Source organism: Ctenocephalides felis, unplaced genomic scaffold (genome assembly GCF_003426905.1).
Source record: "Ctenocephalides felis isolate EL2017-DRISC unplaced genomic scaffold, ASM342690v1 CF-g0.4_SCAFFOLD_01886, whole genome shotgun sequence".
Lineage (NCBI taxonomy): Eukaryota > Metazoa > Arthropoda > Insecta > Siphonaptera > Pulicidae > Ctenocephalides > Ctenocephalides felis.
In genome coordinates, this window is record NW_020538040.1 from 148,289,751 (window position 1) to 148,305,788 (window position 16,038).

Sequence of the window (16,038 nt, forward strand, 5' to 3'; positions counted from 1 at the left end):
TTTTATTTTATAGGACAAAATATATGAATTGGACGATGACGCTTATATATTTATGCGAAAAAGTAAATAAACCAAACTAATCAATCGGATTTAAATGATGGACATTATCTAATGATTATAAAAATCATATAAACTGAATTGCGAAGTTTAAAATTATGTATTTGAAGTATATAAGTGAGCTTTGGAACTTTAGCTAGAATTAAAATTAAAATTTAAATTATTTTGATATCAAAAAAAAAATTTTTTTTTGAAAAAAAAAATTTCTCCGAAATCAATTGTTTCGTTTACACAAGCACACACACAAGTTTTTTGAGTTATTCAAATCGGATGCTTAGTTATCTCAAAAACTGATTTTTTTTTGCACATTTAGCCCGTAACTCCGAAACGGCCAGGCCTTACTGTGCCAAAAGCTAATCAGACCGTCTCCCGATCAATAGGAACCGAATGTTTTTTGAACCATTGTGGACGTGGACGAAAATTTGACACATCCATTTTTGCCAAAGTATGACAAAATGTTCAGAAACCTCTGAAACGTAAAGATGTGCAAAAATTTTAATTTCGATTTTTGGACGATTACAATAACTTACCTCACGGGAAGGTCAAAAATACTTTATAAAAACTTTTTTTTTTAAAGAGAGAGAACACTAAAAGACACTAAAATGCAAAGTATTTATAAAATAAATTTTAGGAAAATCTAGCATTAATGCTAATGTCATCTTTTATGAAAACATTTCTCAAGATTTATTCTAAAGGTTATTAACATAATATAAAAATTAAGGGTGCTGTCAATTCCGATGCCGAGCGAACGGTTTCCATCCCGTATGCGTGTGCTCGACTGATGCTTATGGTAATGTAAGCTAATAAGAAAGCAACCAGCGGCACGTCAATCCCATACGGTTCCTGAAATCACTTTACTCCCACGGTTAGCAGGTATCATGACGTACTGTCATCAAAAATAACATTAAAAAACACATCCAACATACACAATAAACCTTTCTCTATTCAAGAGTTTACATATCTTCATACTTTTTTTGTGTCGGATTCCGCGGCTTCTTCTGTTCGCGTCAAGTAACGAACTTGACATATTAACAATTTGAATGAAACTGGAGAAGAAAAAATCGCCAGGTACGAAATTAGGAGAATTATTTTTTCAATAAACTTAAATAAAAAAAAAAAAAAACAATAATAATGATATTAGTAGCTCAGTGTATGTCTTAGGGGCAGTTTATTTGTCACGTAAGGCTTGAAAGGGGGGGGGGGAGGTGTTTGACACAAAATCTCGAAATATCAGTGATGGGGTTTATTAAAATATCGCGAGCATTTATTTTTTGCCAGAATTTAGAAAAAATCCTAAATTTAAAAAAAATGACATTTTTTTCTTGGTAACCTACCAAAAAAACCACGTAAATTTGGTGCGGGTGGGTATAATTTTAAATATCACATCGTATCACCAAGGAGGAAAGGGGTCTAAATTGATCACCTGATTAGTGGACGCCCGCTTAATATGTCTTTTAAATATGTACATTTTAGAATATTAAAAACAAGAATCTATGTTTTTTAATCATCCCTGCTTCAAAACTTTAGGTAATTATTCTTATTGTCTTTAATATTTTTAAAAAATAAAACAAAAATATCCGTTTTTTTAATAATTAATTCATGCCCATTTCCTCTATTTCATTTAACATCAAGATATGCTTGATATCTGTCTGAAGATAAGTGCGTAATGTCCAGTAGCTTACATTATATATATATATATATATATATATAATATATAATTTTTTCTTCTGTATGAGGTAGCAAATCAGATATGATTGTATGGATCAACGTAGTGGCCAAACGCTGTGTCAAGCAAATCAAATGAGAAACTCTACGGTTGAATTTTTATTTTAATTACATTCAACCGGTATAAAACGTGAAGCTGTTACGCTGTCCACGTGAAAATGTGACATTTGATCATTGAACTGTCAGATATAACTTTTTTAATATTTTTTTGCTTCACTTGAATAAATGTATGAAATTCCCCATGCAAATATCGTGTATATATGGAACGTACATTCGCGACAGAATTAGAATTTTTTGTTGAATTTTAAATAAAACTAAAATTAATAAATGTATCATTGGTATAAATATAGATGAAAGACTTTATGACTGTGGCACTGGTAAACAGGTCGTAAATTTTTCCATTTAGGTGCAGTATCGGTTTATACAATATTGATTTAGCTGTGTTCTATCAAGATATTGAAAGAATTAAAATAACGTATTGTAAACTAATTATTTCGACAATGGATTAATAGGCCTTTCAAATAAAAGCAAATATTTGACAACTGTGCACGATATATTTGTTTGTTACAATACACGCTTGTTGTAGCGCATAGTTAAGATTTTAATTAATTGTGAAATTACATCAGCATGATGTTGTGTACACACAATATGGTATGTTGCATAATGTAAAATGAATATATGTTATATATTTACTATTTGTACTTACGCTGGGTATATTGTCGTTGTTGCAGACCGCTTCGGAGAGAGAGGCGATCTCGAATTTCCCAAGCGAAAATGCTTGGGCATTCGCGCTTGTAATCGGCGATTTTATTCACGACCGGTGTGGTTGCTACCCGAGGTTTGGACCCGCCAATCGCTCGGGGTTTTATTGAACCGGTCTCATAATATCTGCAATTGAAAAATTAAAATTAATTTTAATATATACAATTATTGTTATGAATTAAATGAATAATTATATATACAATCAACGTCGAAAATATTTACTCTATAGTTTGCAAAATGCTGCTTGATAATATGGCATAGGGTATATTGGGGCTTAAAAGTCTGCACATAAAAAGGTCTAGCATCATCTCAAAAACAAGTAAAGTATGGTATATTTTAACAATACTGTTTTAAAGTAGAGGACAAAAGATGTGTAACCAATTCGTGCGACATCGCCATAAAGATATAAACGGTGGTATATGAATATTTATAACAAAAGTATTTTTTATCGTTGTACTTTTTTAGTTTTGAGCTCTGTTATTTAGTTTATGATACCTGAATATAATTTTTAAGTATGCGTTATTTAATTGTTTCATAAGATATATTGTTATGTTTAAGTTAGATTCATACTTCATTTATATAAACTCTATAAAGACTTACATGTGGTTGAAGTAAAACGAACCACATCAACATTTACACTGGACAACTGGCAAAGGTTTGTAAACGATAAGAATATAGTAATTTAATTAAAAAAGCAATTTCAAGTATAATTAATTAACAGTTATTCCAACTATGCTGATGAATAGTTCTGACGAAGTACCAGATCAAGTTTATATACAGTGTGACCATTGTAAAATAGGTGTTCACAAAATGTTTATTTAGCATTTAAAATTAAAAATAAAACAATATAATTAGGAATTAACTGAAAATTTTACTGAACACAGTTCGGTAGTTGTAATGTTATTCATTTGGTTTAGACAATAAAATTAGTAAGTCAGAATGAACGTTTGTGCCCTACCCTATCAAATAAAACTCTCTTAACAAATTGAGATTGTCAAAAATTGGTAAATAAATTATATTTATAAAAAAATAAAAAAAGATACCCATTAGATAAGAAGTAACAAAATTGATACAAAAAAATTTGATCAAGATATGTTTAACAAAACAGAAAAAAACTTTTTGTGGCGACATCCCTATCACATAATTTGAATATGTATATGTGTAGGATAGAAATATTTGGATTACGTGAAAGGTATCATTTATTGGGTATGCTATTTTAAAAATAGATGGCAATAAGATTTACATGGCAGCCATTTTACTCAATGTCATTTTATTTATTACGTTCATGAAGTTTGATTGTGAATTTGTTGTGATTTCGTTCCGTTCAATTGTTTGTGTATAGTTAGCTCTAGATTGCTTGGGTCGTTGTAGTCGAGTACTCAAGTTTTAAAATCACAAGTTTGTCATAAAATTTCGGTAAGAAGTTTTGTTTACTTTTTACTCATTAGAATGTTGTTTTAATTTAACTCTTTGGGGACGGCTGTCTACATGAGAGGATAAACATACTCTCTGAGGCACAGGCTATTTTATAAATAATGACTAAGTTTGCATCAAAAAGTTGAATAAATTACATATAGCAGTGATAAACAGTGTTGTAATTTGAAAATAATGTTAAGTTATTTGAGTAGTATTTTTAGCCTTTTTCTTTGCTATATAGTTTTTTTTTAATATTTAAAACGATCGAGCGCTTTTAAATATGGCAAAACGACTGGTAAATTTTATAAATTAAGCAGTAGTGAAATGAGTTTCAAATAGACATTCAAACAGACAAATTACGAATTACTATTCGCACCGAAGATATGATGAATGTGATGATGATATTATCCAACCAACAAAAGAAGAAGAAGTTGTAGAAATTAAATGAAGAGCAGAAAGACATTAGCGAATGTGCCGATTCTCCTTCAATAATCGAGTCTGACATACATCAACAAACACCCCGACTACAAATACCAAGCAATATAAGACATCCAAGAGATTATTTTACTTTATATTTTACAAATGAACTATTAGACAATATAATAGAAAAAAAAACCATTATGGCAGTACAAACAAATATACGGACTAATCAGTGGCATATTCTAAATGCGAGAAAAAGAAAAAGGGATTGTATTGTCTGTTTGACAGAAAAGTACTAGAAGGAAGGCGGCGAACAACATTTAATTGTAAAACATGTCAAAATCCATCAGCTATGCATTTTGGAAATTGTTTTGAACGTCACAATTTTTTTATAAAATATCAAAAATAAATAATATTATAAATGTATGTCCTTCAATGACCACAAATTTTTATCAAACAAATTTCATAACATATACAATGAAATCAAGTTTACAGCCGGTATAGTATATTGTTTTGGAATCGGTGCCGTCCCGTAAGTGTTAATTCTAAATGAGCGATGAACTTATTCTACAATTATCTGCTAAACGTCTATACATATGCTGTATTATTAAATCCTTAAGAGCGAATGAGTTTCTTTACATTGCTATCTGGCGATATTTATTAATGCAACGTACGGCCGCCTAAGGAGTTTCGCAGTAGAACGATTCGGTTCCACCATGCGGATCATCATACGCGAAGTTTGATTCGATCAGCGCGCCGCGCCGGTAGTCGGTAGCAAGTGTGAAAACCAAAACCGAAAAATGTCGAGAGAGTATCGCGTTACGTCAAATTATCGCGTTTGGTCAGCGGAGGGTGAAACACGCATTTGCTACCGCAAACGCTTCGCGTCGCGTCGTGTGCGTCAATTTTCCGGTGTGATTGTGAAATTCATCGCCGATTCACTGACTGGGGATGAGAGATATTGACGAAACGTCGATTAATGAACTTTCAATTCAGTCAACATCGATAGTGCAAAAGCCAAATATTTATAGCCAATTTTTATTCATAGTTTTTATTATTTATTGACTAACAGCAATCAGAACTATTAGGTTCTATAAGCTGCTTAATTCTACGATTATAAGACGCTATAAGCAATCATTCCATTGATTGCCTCACTTGGACTGATATATAGTTTTATTATTTCTGAACGATGTTAGTGACTTGCTTCACTAACTGTGATATTGCGGCTATGCCCACGAAAGGCGATTTTGCCTTGTGATCATATTTGAGATCTATAACTTCAAGTGAAAATTTGACATCATGCTGCCTGATGTCGGGCTTGGCCGATGCTGGAATCGAACCGTCGAACCCGCGACCAGTTTGTGCTAGACCTAGATGCGTTTTTTGTGAACTTTTTAACTCAAAAATTAATGATGACTATTTCATTTCATCGACTCAAACGAAAATTAACCCTTTTGCTATGAGCGTCGACTATAGGCAACATCCGCTTGAAAACCTGTGTGTACGAGTGTTATCTAAAGACGGCATAAAATGTGTCAAATTTTGTTTCACTCTGAGTAAAATTATTGATAATTCTAATTTGTTATTATGGTTTTTAGTTTCTTAGAAGTAATTTTTATATTTCAAATACATTTTCAACGAATTTTCAGCGGATTTGAATGATTCAACAATATTTTACTTGTATTAACGGAATGAAGATTGATTACATTTTTGAGTGGGCAGTGGTAAAATGATCATTAGACATATACACATCAAATTATTAGATATTTTAGATAGATTTTAATAATAAGTACATTTTTTTCTATTTCACATTTTGGTATTGAGATTAATAATGTATAGTATAACCTTTAGACTGCAACACCATCTTCAACTAAGTATATCACATCTTGTAAACGCTTCATAGTCAATTATATAGGGTAGGGCGGGGCTAGTTGAGCAAATTTTTACTTAAACGGATGTAGCTCCTCAATGAAAAGTCTCAATAAATTGCTATACGGCTTAATGGATTTGTTGTTTATCGCTTAACAAAAGTGTTAATACTATTTTTTGTTAATAAGTAAAATTTGAAAGCTACAGCTGTTTAATTGCAAAAGTCAAGTATGCTCAATGTACCCCATAGGTGGGGCAAGATGAGCACTAAGAAAGTATAATGAAATCATAGGTTCAATGTCGATTAGTGATGAAATAAAATAAGTTTTTAATAACCAGTTCTATATTTATAGTCTTTATTGACAGAGAAAACAAAACTTATAGTAATTTGCTTTGAATAATTAATGAAAAGTAGAATCGACAAAACAATATCGTATCTTAGGAATTATTTTACCATTATATTCAGTATTTTTGTTTAAAATCATTATTTCTTTATATTATTACTCATAGACTTAGCTTAAATCTTAAAAATAATAATTAATTTCTGGAAGTTAATGGTAATTGTCTTAGTGACAGAACAAGTTGAGCAACTATGCTCAACTAACCCCAACTCGGAATTTCAAAATAAAAGTGAGTTTATAAAAAAAAACGTGAGAATTATACCCAGAATCTCTGTGCATATTAAAAGTACTATAATTATATAGAAGAGTAACATTTACCTGATTAAAAATAAATAATATTTGACTAAACCAGACGAAAACTCGTGATGAATGACTTTTTTACTTTTTGGTCTCAAAATATTTGTTTATTTTCACGCCCGTGAGCCTCACTCATTTATCCAGCGGCCACTAGCGATCGCGGGATGTTTATTTCTGCCAAACTTCTATCTTTCCGCCATATAATGTCTAAACGGACGGTGAATAATTTTCGAGATATTTCGATTGCTCAACTTGCCCCTATGCTCAGCTATCCCCGCTCAACCCTACCTTACCGTGAATATTTAGCAACCACCATGGCTTATTCTAAATTGTACTCAATAATTTATTATCACTGACCTTCCTAATATCTTGCTGACGCATCCGTTGGACACTTGCAGAATCCGCGAAATGTCGCAAGGGCGCGCGCCCGAGTGCGCTAATTCGACAATCTTCTGCCGCGTCGAGTCGGGCAAAGGCCTCCCGTTCACGTAGACGCCGCCCAGCTGGTTGATGCCGCTGTGTCCGGCGGCCGAACAGCCGAACAACGCACTCTGGTTCAACGCAGAGTGACCGTGCATCAGATCCTCCTCTGAAAAAAAGGATAAACAAAAGGTAATTATTTGTTGTCAAAAAAAATATTATTAATATTATCTAATTTAGAATTAGTGAGGATTTAGAAATATTTAGAACTTTCTAACTACATTCAAATAATATAATAATTGATGCAGGGTGATAAATACAGGGTGCCCCAGAACTCATCGTCAAGTGGAAACGGTGTGATCGTAACTTTTACGAAAAAAATATTTATGTAGTTTGGGAACTTTAAAGTGTTAGAGTTCTGTTAAAACTGTGACCATTTTTGGTTATTGTGGCTATATTTTATTAATTTTGGTAATTTAAACTTTTGAACCATAACCGTAAATTTCTAGAGAACCACAGCCACATTTAATAACACAATTGTTGGAAGTTTTCAAGAATTCAGATTTTTTGTTTTGTTCAGAATTAAGACTTCTTGTTAAACCGTGAATTTAATATTTTCAATATTGTCTAATTTGAGAGGCCCTCCTTGAAAAAATGTGTGCCAAAGTGCGTTGGCAAGTTTCAAAAGTTGGTGCATTTAATCACGATTGTAAAATGTTAAAAAACTTGATAATTTCATAAAATCCGAGTTAAAAAAATAGAACATAAATTTAACATAATTTCATGTAGTTTAAACAATGAGCTTTTAAGTACTGCCTAGAGCTTTGTTAAAAGCTTGTTTTTGGTTATTTTGGCTAATTTTCATTAATTTTGTTCATTTAAACTTTAGAACCATAACTTTAAATAACATTTCTGGGACCACAATAAAAAATTGCCCCGAATTTTCATGAATTAAGACTTTTTGTTAAACCAATATGAATTTAATATTCTCAAAATTGGTCGAATTTGAGAGGTCCTCCTTCATAAAAAAATCTACTAAAGTGTGTTAGCATCAAAAGTTGGCACATTTAATCAGGATTGTAAAATGTTAAAATACTTGATAGTTTTATAATGAAAAAAAATTCGAGTTAAAAATGAAAAGCTAAAAATAACATAACGTTGTACACCAAGGGTTGTAGTCAAAATTGTTGTTTTGAAGACAACGTAATTTTTTCCAATATAGGTAGTGAAAAATTTAAATTATTCTTACGAATTTTATGTTTTTAAATTGTATTGTGCAAAGTGGATGTTACAACAGTAGATATCATCTACTAACAACATATAGTTAGTAATACACGATTACTTTATTCATCAGTAATATATCTCAAAAATATTCTATTGCTTTATTCTATACATAGGAATATAGGCAATTTCAATAATATCGAACTCCTAATTAAAATAAACAAAATTGAATTTTATGATTCTATGAGAAAATATAATATATATTGAACAATTCGAAATTAAACAAAGTGTTTTTTGCTTCTCAATATACATATTTTTTAAATAAGTTTTTTTTAATGCGCTTAAGTGTTTTTTGCTTTTCAATATACATATTTTTTAAATAAGTTTTTTTAATGCTGCAAAAATGTAGGAAAACTATTTATAAAATCTAATCTAATATCCGATCGTTGTATACTTTTCTTAATGGTTTACATATGCTTATTTCAATGACTTTATTGCATTGTACCAGAAATTATTAAGACGTATTAACTGTAATGTCACAATTTCATGCAGCACATGATATTTCATTTATTGCGCTTAAAATATAATAGAAAAACTCAAATAACATATAAAATTATTTCACATCAATCATTTTCGGTCGAGCGGTGACTAAACTATACTTAATATTCGTCATTATAAACGCTGCAATTACTTCAATGCATCACATAGTATGTGCAGTAGCACCTTTAATTTGCATTTAATGAATTCAAAAATGTATCCGTGTTGCTTTTCGTGCACGTAATACATTTTATATTATATCGAGTACGGTATACAGACATGATGTCAGAACTGCTATCCTAAATGGTTTTATTCGTTTCTGTTTTCTTCGCAGTCCTGTCAAGAATAAAAGACAGGGTTAACAATATGCAAGACAGACGTATGAGGACATTCTGAGTGAAATGACACTCGAGAGGTTGATGTGAGGAAAAATATCACGATTGTTATACAAGTGACGAGAGGTTCATTTAATACACTTTTTGGAGAAATAAAAAGGGATATGGAAATGGACATGTTGGATATTTTTAGCGAGGTACAAAACTTTGATTGAATTGCGCTCTATCTTATATTAATATTAAGAGCTAAAACTTTCAGAGAAATGTTTTTTGTCTATTTGGAACCATTTGAGCCCCTGGAAGCAAGGAAATTCGAAAATGACCATTTTAAGGACCACCCTAATATATATACAGGGTGTCTCAGACCTCGACTTCAAGCCGAAATGTGGAATTAATATTGATCCTGAAAATAATATAATGTTGACCAAAATTTATATGTAATCCTGTATAAAAGTACATACTGAACTATCAATTAATATAACATTTACGATTTTCTCGCAAAGAATATTGAAATCCGTCTGGCTTATCTTATTATTTTCAAAATTTTCCACTGCGCGTATGTTTCTTCAAGCAGTCGTATTTCGTCGCGAGCTAGAACTCATTAAAACACTTGGTTCGGAGGTTCGAGGTATCTTCAAAGCAAAATGACATTTTCTAAAATGAAGGGTAGTCTGTCCCAGATGGTTATTATTAGTAAACTGGATTTATATGCGAAATTCTGCACAATTAAAATCTGACATCAAGACTCCGCAAGTGGCACGTCGAGTGGCCATTGCGGAGGGTGACGGAAAGAAATTCTTAGAAATTTATATATATATATATATATATATATATATATAAATTTGTTTATATATACTATCAAAAATGATGTAATTTTTAGGTTTTTATTTTTTTTCTCAACATTTTTCAATAATAAAATTATCAAGTATTTTACCATTTTACAATCCTGATTGTCCAACTTTTTTTGAAACTCGCCAACACACTTTAGTACATTTTTTTAAAGGAGGGTTTCTCAAAGTCGACCGATGTAGTTCAACTAAAAGTCTTAATTGTTATAAACTTTGGGCAAATGTGTTATTGTTTTTGGTTGTGGTCCTATAGAAATGTTATTTACGGTTACGGTACCAAAGTTTAAATGAACAAAATTAATAAAAGTTAACCACAATAACCAAAAAAATGTCATAATTTTACCAAAGCTCTAGATTGCACTTAAAAGCTCATAATGTGCAAACAATCTAAGTTTCTCTCTCCAATTTTTTTATAGTCTAGGTCTGGAACACCTTGTAAATATATCATTAAACAGGTAATTTTTGCAAAATATCAAAATCAAAATTATTAAAAAAATATTGGTTTTGTGCTGAAATTTTGTAATTTATCAAGTTCAAGTAACGATAAATACATTCTTATTGATTAAGTTTTAGATGCATTTGTCTTACAGTTTGAAAGGTTTAAAGCATGCAAGTCTTGTTACAGTTCTGATATATTTTCTAATGGTTCTATAAAACCGGATATACAATTTTAAAAAATAGAGAAAATGTATGTTTTCTACAAAATTTCGGGTTTTTTTACACTATGCCGGGGTATTAATAAGTCTTACTCCTACTTATCACAAATTTTTCGATTTGTATTCATTGAACTTATTATCAAATGCTTAATCGGGCGTATAAAAATTGTAATAACATTAAAAAACAATTTCCGTTTTCTATAATCCGATTTGCAGTACCGTATTACATATTTTAAAATCCAACATGCTGCATCAAAAAAAAAATCCAACTCGCTACTTGAAATTCATATGCGCCATACGCCGAATTTGATCCGAAGCCCTCGGAACACATAGAAAAGTTATGTAACCAATAGATATTTAACCCCAGCAATATTTTTAAAGATATCATTTGTTACACAACCGTTCAGCGAACACAATGGGAGGTATTCAGTGTTCGAGTGTCTCTAGCCACTCGTGATTTTAGAAATGAATTATAATCCAATCCACTGTTAGAGGATTACGCTCTTAGTAGAGATTTCATAAAGTCCTCAATCGTTCTGTGTTTCAATCCCCTACTTTCATATATTCATATCGCAGATTTTCGCGAGAAAACCGTAGAAGAAACCGGGTGAGGTCGTCTTGAAAGTATTAATAATAAATATTAAACAACTCACACGTCCTGATTTGTACATGAGTTTAGATATATTTTATCTTTGTTGAAGCATAAATAAAATTGTGATAAAAAACAAGAGTGCGAATAAAAATAACAAAACCTATTTTTTTAATCCATTTCTATGATATGAACGATAAATATAAACATTGAAAATATTCGTTATTATTTTAAAAGAATATTTATATTCATGACTAACTGAAAATATTGCGCGTATTTTGATATGTATTATCATCAGCTATTGATAAGTCGAACATATGTCGATATTTGTCAAAATTACAACCAGATGAATATAATTAAATAACAAAATTACAATAATAATTATAAATTACATCGCCATCGTGCCATGGCAAATTGCTGGAATTTTCTGTACTTCTTTTGAGAATTATGAAATTTTTCAAAAAATTGACTTTTTAAAAATATGAATTTGTTTCATATTTTGAAAGATGTGGAAAATTTTGAAGCGGAGTTGTTTTAGTGAAGCGCATAAGCGCTGCGTTGCAGTCTAACGGTTGAACATTATAAATTTTGGTACGGAAACCATAGAAAGGTAACCAAAATTTATACTTATTATTAAAATCTTTATAAAATATCTATTATAATAATTTGATGCGCATGCGTCTAACCGCCAAATGGCATGTTTTTCTGCTTTTTCTTTAGATACAGATTTTTAAATTTCTTTAGTTCTTATAGATACTCTTCATTTTTTCAATACGATTAAAATGTTTTTAGATCCATTCAAATCGGCGCTCCGTTTCCCCTTAAACTGAATTACCATTTTTGGCATCTTTTGCCTTTGCCAAAAACTGAATTATTAGAATCGGTTGATCCGTGTCTTCTAAATCATTGACAAAAAATTGTATCCACACATACGCACACACACAACACACATCCATTTTTTTTAAGGTATGCCAATTATTCATTAATAGGTATATCAAAAATATATACAAAATAAAATCTAACTGTTGATAATAACATATTTCTACTAATAATCTAAGTGGTTTTTCTTTTATATTTAATTTTATTAATCGTAATTAAAAGTATTAGTTCTAATAACATCTTTAGTATAGTATAAAATGAGCATGATGCATGATTTTCATCGATCAACATATTCAGAATTATTGCATTATTTTTAATTTTCCTCATAATTAGTATCTTATTGTTAGTATGTAAATAATTTATTTAAAAGGATTAAACAAACACGGTTTAATAATGAATATTTATATATGTCTATAGTCTAAGTCTTACAAGTTGTTAGACTAGTCTTACTTCTCCCGACTTCCCCTACAGCTTATCGCGATAAAACACATGCTGTGTATGTGTGTGCGCGCAGGTACCTCTGCTATGGGATCAATCGAACACAATATAATGCCAATATTGTATTTTTATCTTCTGCTCAGACAATAGAAGATGGGAAAATATATAAATCATCATAAAAAGCTGTACTGTATCAATCACTGTGATTGTCTGTGATCGTTTTGATCTAGAAATAGAGCAGATAACTGTAGATTTTTAAAGAATCATTCTTTCACTTAATAATTTTTTTAAATTAATATCATATTATCATCACAATTTTTTATGTCGCATAATAATTATGAAGAAGAATCATACAGTTCATTTCTCAAAATAAAATAATCTAATATTTATTCACATTGAAATCATCGCTTTATGCAACAAATTCACAGAATATAAACAGAAAATAATGAAGTCACTATCAATTAAGTCATTTTTGTGGTATTTTTTGCAACAAATAATAATAAATAATAATGGGTAGTACTGCTCTAGAGCAGATCCTTGAACTGAGTTAAACTCCAACTCGTTTCAGGGAAAAATAGTATTAGAGATTTTCCTTGTCATTTCACACCGCAGTGTCCGAAATGTGCAATTTTCAATTGGAAACATATTTTTGATCTGTATTTTCAAGTGATTGTCCAGAGCGTGGTTCGAACACCCGAACCCGTCCACGCTTCCGTGAGCTTAGCCATCATACCATAGAACACCCATTAGAAATAAATAATAATATTTATTTATTACAGAGTGTATTGAACAAGCAATGTTTCGTAATTACTTGTTTACCTAGTAAAGTAGAGGCAAACAAGATATTTTCATTTTTCGAAAACTCATTGTTGTCACGTTGCGATATTGAATATATTTAAAACAATTAATATATTATACAGAATACTTTAATATTTCACGAAGAAATGAAGGTAAATAGCATATATAATTTACTATATAGATTCTAAATGACGTTTAAAGAACAACACATATCATCCTCTTAAGTTATTCAAATCTTACGTTGTATTAACGTCTATAGTCAAAACCTAGAAATTTATATAAATATAAAAACTTATTTCGCTTACACCGTTGCATTCTGTTACCCAGGTCTGAATGAATTTTTTTGCCCGGCCTGCGTGTGTGCGTGGGCGGCGGGTGCCTCCGTGTGTAAGTCGGCGTTAAACGCGATTGTCCTTCGGATTTGCGGAGCTCTTCTACTTTTCATCACTTTCCGTTTAAAAGTAAAATGCGCTTTCTCTATCAATGGGAATAAGCGAAAGTGTAAAACGTATGAATTCTGGAATCTTTACTGATATATAGGACAAAATATCGACAATATTAGGTACTTACAAAGATTTGTAAAAAATAAACAATATTATCAACATCCTTTAAACAACGTTTCATAATATATAGTCCCGATTTCCCATTTGGACTAAAGAGATTTTTTGTGTTAAATTTGAATTGCAATTATAATGTTAGTTATGTATGAAACGTATGAATTGTGGGCATATAGATGGAGATGGCGACAAGATTTTGTACTTACAAAAATTTGGAAAAAGTTCATGTTTATGGATCGATTATGGACACTATTATCATCAGCTATTAAGAGATATATTAACTCCTGACGTATTATTTGACTAAAACTAAAGACTTTTATGCTAAATTTAAATTTCAAATATATTATTGGATGAAGCTCTGGCAATTTGTACTTCAGCCATTAAAAAGGTACAAATTTTACTTTTTTACTTTTACTAGATGAAATTAGCGACAAGAATTTGTATTTACAAGAATTTGGAAAAAGTTCATGTTTATGGAAGGATTATGAACAAAAAGTATTATCATCTGCTGTTAAGAGATATATTTACTCCCAACTTATTATTTGAACTAAAGAATTCTTTTCTAGTAAATTTAAATTTTAAATATATTATTGGATGTAGCTCTGGCAACTTGTAATTCAGCCCTTGGGTAAGTAAAAATTTTACTAATGTAAACTACCCGGGACCATTGATTGTGTTCTATCCATGTATAACAAGAGATAGTACTGAATATTGTGATAAGTTTCTTAAATCATTAAAAACTCGGACAGGGTTATATTATCAACACGCAACACAGTCAAAACGAATTATGCTAAGTAATATCTCATTATAGTAGTAATTTTTTGAATGATGAATCTATCATTAAAATATTATGATGTGATTAATAATACTAAACTTTGGGGCAAATTCTCGGATAAAATAGAAATCATCGTATGAGTTGGTAGTACTAAACTGTCAAAAAGCTAAGTATTTGCTGTGCGATTAGTGTTTTACTCATAAAACTTAACTTCACGTATGTGCTATGAATGAGCATCAGAAAGTTGCACTTATGATAAAAATTTTATTTGATGTTTGTGCGTTTTGTAGTGTGTTTTATGTGTAAAACTCCTGATCGCACAGCAAATACATAAATTTTTGACACCTTCATACGAACAGAGACCCGTAACATAGCATTGCCATTACAATTCTATTTTAGCCAAAAATTGCCCCCTTTGTTGGGTTACCTAAATTTTTTTGAGAAGAAATAAATATTGTCATATAATAAATAGTTACATAACATAAATAATATTTCATCAATTTCATTAATCTCTATATATAATATCAAAATAATGACAAATCGACCCCTTTTTCTTTTGAATTTCGCACTCTGCCAATTCAGGCCCCATCCACCGCAATGGAATGCGACGCGATCCTCTCTCTTATCGACGTCGAATTCGCGTTGTGTGAGCCGAGGCGTGGTATTGGGGTGAAAAATGGAAAAGAAGAATTTCGAACTTTTATCACTTGAAATTTCAAAAAATTATAAGTAAAATTTATCACATGATATCAACTTGTTTTGCAGAGCGTCAAATTTGTCGCTAAGTTATACCTAAAATTTTTTTTTCTAATTTTTTAATTTTTTTTCATGCTATTTCCATACGAAGTTTGATTGAATTGCGCACTCTCTAAAAGTTAATATTAAGAGCTAAAACTTTCAGAGAATTGTTTTTTATCAATTTGGAACCATTTGAGCCCTTGGGAGCAAGGAATTTCTATTTCGAAACTTTAGCTTGTATACTAAACTTCTTTATAAATATAGAACGTGTCCTCTTTTATTGTATACGTCTACCATCCT

The 16,038-nt window shown here is 30.7% G+C and overlaps 1 protein-coding gene across 1 annotated transcript in view; it reads right to left on the reverse strand.

The window, feature by feature from the left end:
- Positions 1-7,706, reverse strand: part of LOC113376050 (paired box protein Pax-6-like) — a 12,912-nt gene extending 5,206 nt beyond the window's left edge. The window contains exons 1-2 of the mRNA XM_026615981.1: positions 7,646-7,706; positions 7,305-7,536 (exon numbers count right to left, since the gene is read on the reverse strand). Coding sequence (XP_026471766.1) covers positions 7,305-7,536; positions 7,646-7,706 — 293 coding nt within the window. The remainder of the gene's footprint in view (positions 1-7,304; positions 7,537-7,645) is intronic.
- Between the last annotated feature and the right edge of the window lie 8,332 nt (positions 7,707-16,038).